General features: G+C 33.2%; 1 protein-coding gene across 2 annotated transcripts in view; it reads right to left on the bottom strand.

Moving 5' to 3' along the window:
- Window positions 1-1695, bottom strand: part of LOC106879708 (dnaJ homolog subfamily C member 11) — a 66856-nt gene extending 65161 nt beyond the window's left edge. For both annotated transcript variants that reach the window (XM_014929380.2, XM_052977006.1), the window contains exon 1: window positions 1582-1695. In XM_014929380.2, the coding sequence (XP_014784866.1) occupies window positions 1582-1656 (75 nt within the window). In that variant the 5' untranslated portion in view covers window positions 1657-1695. The remainder of the gene's footprint in view (window positions 1-1581) is intronic.
- Window positions 1696-2294: the final 599 nt, after the last annotated feature.

Raw genomic sequence — 2294 nt, 5'->3', positions numbered from 1 at the left:
TGAGAAACTTAACTAGGCGCAGGAGTGGCTGTGTAAGTAGCTTGCTTACCAACCACATAGTTCCGGGTTCAGTCCCACTGCGTGGCACCTTGGGCAAGTGTCTTCTACTATAGCCTCGGGCCGACCAAAGCCTTGTGAGTGGATTTGGTAGACGGAAACTGAAAGAAGCCCGTCGTATATATGTATATATATATATATGCATGTGTGTTTATGTGCATGTGTGTTTGTGTGTTTGTGAGCCTGCTTCAAGTGCAGAGGTATACAAGTAGGCGAACGTGCTGCGATTTAATGAACTTTAACCAACCGACAAGAAAATTCTTGAGAGATCTTGAGAATAAAAACAGAAACCATAATATAGATAGAAATCTGGATAATAATTTGTTTTCGTTGTCTTGTTCTTTATCTTCGTGGGTTATCGGTTTCTATACGGGGCAATATTAGCCAATTGTTGCGTAAGACAGAATACTGAAGTTTAGTTAGTTAATAATGCTGTACAATGAATATGTGGCTAAAATTTGAAATATTAAAATACGCATCGAATATAATCTTTATGTGTCTTATTATTATCAATGTTTAAGAAATTATATGTCGTTCCTTAACGAGCTGAGGGCACCGGTCTGTTTTCTAAGTTATGTCAGTTTCACTTCGCTTGTGTAGTATAATGCCCTTGTCGTGACAATTTTAAATAACCAAATACAATAACTTGGAACGAGCGCTTGAAAGAAAATAATAACAACAACAATAACAGCAGTAACATTATTTAAAAAACAAAACACCCAAACAAGTTTATTACATAAATATAATAATGAGAAAGAGGAAAGTATTGAGGACCTGGTACGATTACCGGTAGCAGACAGGTTACTCCACTTAACGTTGTCAATGAATGCTCTTGAGAGGGACGAATGTTAGCACAACCTTGTAACTTTTCCCTATCAAAAATGTGTGGCCTTGAACGTAATTAAGAAATCGTTATTCCATTACTAGATGTTTTTACTGTGCAGCCGTGTATGGAGTGAAGGAATGTTGTTAATTAATCAATGGCTAATCTTAACATGTTTATGGGGAAAGGTAGAAAGAAAGAAAGAAAATAAAGCAAAGGCAGAGAAATGAAACTGTTCACCTGAACACGATTAGAGCAACAGAAGCGATCAATTTCTGATACCGAAAAAATTAAATAACAGGTTATACGTTTTTTTAAAAATATTTTCTAACTTTTAAGGTCAGACGGGTCATTTACAATAAGAAAATAAGTTGTCATGCGGCACTGAAACCGATAAAAAAAAAGATGAAATAGAAATAAATAAGAACTACAGTTATTTTTGTAACCCTAAACCAGAAGGACATTCTCAAGTGGCATCTTTGTATATATTATATTTTAAATAAATGATACAAGGAGACTGATATCGTCTCCTTATTCAGCGATGCTAGAGAGAAAGTAAATTTGCTTCCATAGTGAAACAAAAATGTTAACAGACGAAGCTTCGTTATTTCGAGGGAAAAATATCACCAGATGTCAGCAAATATTTCAAACAAATAATGCAAAATTACGTTAGATTTTTGTTAACAAAATATAACTCGAACCTTTCTATCGACGTTTAACCAAGCATAATAATCCTCTTGCACCAATTCCTCGTTGTCCTCCATGGGAGCAGCCATTTTTACTGGTTTACGATAACGGTCGGTTAATACCGAAAAAATATTTCAGATAATTTCACCATCTTCGAACAGAATTCCACCTAACTTTATTATCTAATTGTTAATAAATAAAATTGGCAAATATAGGTGTTTCATTCAAATAAATAATTCATTTTAAGAAAACCATAATAAAAGCCCAAATATTATGTAATGCTGCGTGATTACTGTTTAGTTTGATTTAGCAGTCGGCAGCTTCCTGTAATGATTTATTATTCTGTTATAATGTTTAAAAACAAAATAAAGCTTTGTTTATCTATCCATTGTCTTTTTCTTTTCTTTAACAGCTTCATTACTACAATCAAAATAAATGTAATATTATTCCTCTCCGAAAAGAAAAAAACAAACAACAATAAACATTAATATAGTTGTAGAGTTTTCACGAAGCATCGTCTGGTATATATATGTTTTTAGTTATTATTTTTTAATACAAAGCCAAAACGATGCAAGTCGTGAAGAGTTAATAATACAAAACAATGATCAGTACTTTCACATAGTACGTCAATATTTCAAGGTTAGAATAACTTCTTCAGGGAAATATTCAGAGAAAAGGTGTTGTTAGTTGACTTTGCTGAAGATTTTCTGAACAAGTTCTAACTCTG

Source organism: Octopus bimaculoides, chromosome 26 (genome assembly GCF_001194135.2).
Source record: "Octopus bimaculoides isolate UCB-OBI-ISO-001 chromosome 26, ASM119413v2, whole genome shotgun sequence".
NCBI classification, from domain to species: domain Eukaryota; kingdom Metazoa; phylum Mollusca; class Cephalopoda; order Octopoda; family Octopodidae; genus Octopus; species Octopus bimaculoides.
This window is presented reverse-complemented; position numbering and strand designations above follow the sequence as displayed.